This window comes from Nymphaea colorata, chromosome 3 (assembly GCF_008831285.2).
Source record: "Nymphaea colorata isolate Beijing-Zhang1983 chromosome 3, ASM883128v2, whole genome shotgun sequence".
Lineage (NCBI taxonomy): Eukaryota > Viridiplantae > Streptophyta > Magnoliopsida > Nymphaeales > Nymphaeaceae > Nymphaea > Nymphaea colorata.
Window position 1 is genome coordinate 26,172,841 of NC_045140.1, and position 1,774 is coordinate 26,174,614.

The 1,774-nt window shown below is 51.1% G+C and overlaps 1 protein-coding gene across 1 annotated transcript; it reads right to left on the reverse strand.

Moving 5' to 3' along the window:
* Positions 1-241: 241 nt before the first annotated feature.
* On the reverse strand, positions 242-1,065 carry LOC116251055 (bZIP transcription factor 2-like). The gene has a single exon (XM_031625117.2). The coding sequence runs from the start codon at positions 913-915 to the stop codon at positions 442-444; it is 474 nt and encodes a 157-aa protein (XP_031480977.1). The 5' UTR covers positions 916-1,065; the 3' UTR covers positions 242-441.
* Positions 1,066-1,774: the final 709 nt, after the last annotated feature.

The window sequence follows — 1,774 nt, forward strand, 5'->3', positions numbered from 1 at the left end:
CCGAGTTAATATTCTTTGTTGAAAGTTATGGATACAATTAGAGAGGGTGATATATAATTCCGTGCTTGCTTCATGATTAAAGAGTTGGAATAATTTTAAGGAGATTATAATTAGTCTTTAAGCAAGTGCGTTGTGAAAGCTTTCAGCAGAATGCGGAATATTTGTCTCGCGTCTTTCAGATGTCCGATTCTCGAAACGAGAGAGAAGGAGAAGACGAAATTTAGCAGAGAGACAGAAACGATCGGAAAAAGCAGTCCTTGTGTATTCTCATCTCAACCATAAGATTAAGAGGTTCTCTCCTTGCTGAGCTACCAACATATTATAATCAATATACGGTAATAGTAATAAGCAAGAGAGAGGGGTGCAATTCCAGTCCTCTTCTCGGTTTATAAGGGGTTGTTTTAAGTGATGGTGGGAGTGAAAGAGATGAGTTCAGTTGTTTTAAGTGATTAATGAGGAGGGAATCTGGTTGAGCATCCCCTCGCTGAAATGGCAGGAAGAGTTGCAGGAGAATTCACTGAGGTCGCGGAGCGCGAGGATCCGGCGCAGCTCGGCCAGCTTCTGGGAGAGGTCGGCGTGCTCGGAGCGGAGGCGGCAGGAGTCGAGGAGGATCTGGTGGTGGAGGTAGGTGAGCACGCCGAGCCGGTTAACCATCTGCCGCTTCTCCAGGCGGAGCCGGTTCACCAGGCAGCGCAGCTCGTCGAGGTGCCTCTGCTTCCTCATCCGAGACCGTCTCGCCGATTCCCGATTCGATATCATTCGTCGCCTTTTCCGCTCGTCGATTTCCGAGACGGGTTGGCCGCTTCCGACCGCTACGCGGCCCGGTCGGCCCTTATGGAGGTTGGCTCTCGCCGGTTGCTGTTGGTCCTGGGAAACCGCTGGCAGTTTGCCGGCAAGGTCGTCGGGAAGAAACATCGCCGGCCAGAAGGAAGCAAAAAGGTTGCCAGAACCACAACGAAAATCAAGCCAAATTTTAGAAAACGAAAAGGACAAAAAGGAGGGGACTACTATAGAGACGGGGAAGAAAACAACTGAAGGGAGAAGAGAGCGGAGGAGGGAAGGAGAGGGAAAGGGAAGGGAAGAGTCGAGGGGGTCGAATATTTGTAGGCGAACGCGGGGGAGGCATGGTCGGTGGTGTGGGGCCCACCTCCTAGACACGGAGGAAAAAAAAGTGGGCCCCCGCGCTCGCTCTAGAGAAGGAGAGAGGTGGGGTCCACGTTTCTCCACGTGGTCCCCGGTGCCGAGTCAGCATGCACTTCCACATGGTTGAGGTAATGGACGCCGAACGGGGTGGGTCCCACCGTTGGGTTGCGGGAAAAGAAGGAAGGGGGAAGATAGCTTAACGACGAAGTAACTGTTCTGTTTGGTCAATGACGGCCAACCGGATCCAAACCCATCTCGCCATACACAGTGGATCCGGGCTCCGGAAGTCAGCTTTTGATTTTATTCGGGTCCGGGTCACAGCGGTTCAAAACAAGACAGTCGAAACGTTGTCCCGTAGCACAAGAACCGAATGGAGCGAGATTTGATCCGTATTCTCGACCCGACTGGTCTATAGATTGATTAAACCACAAGAGCCCAATTCCGAGTTGGTCATCTTCTTAATAAAGCGAGGCGGGCTGATAGGAACTCTTGGAAGTGAAGTGCGAAAAAGGTGCATCTTAGGGATGAGTCGGTATGAAAATGACTTGACCAACGATTTCCTTTCGTGATAGTGCCAGAAACGGTCAGAGGTCAAGAGTTCGAAATCAGAGGGCATCTCGACCAACTAATA

Excerpts from the sequence above, each read along its gene's own strand:
- LOC116251055 (XM_031625117.2), bottom strand. The coding sequence starts at position 915 with ATGTTTCTTCCCGACGACCTTGCCGGCAAACTGCCAGCGGTTTCCCAG.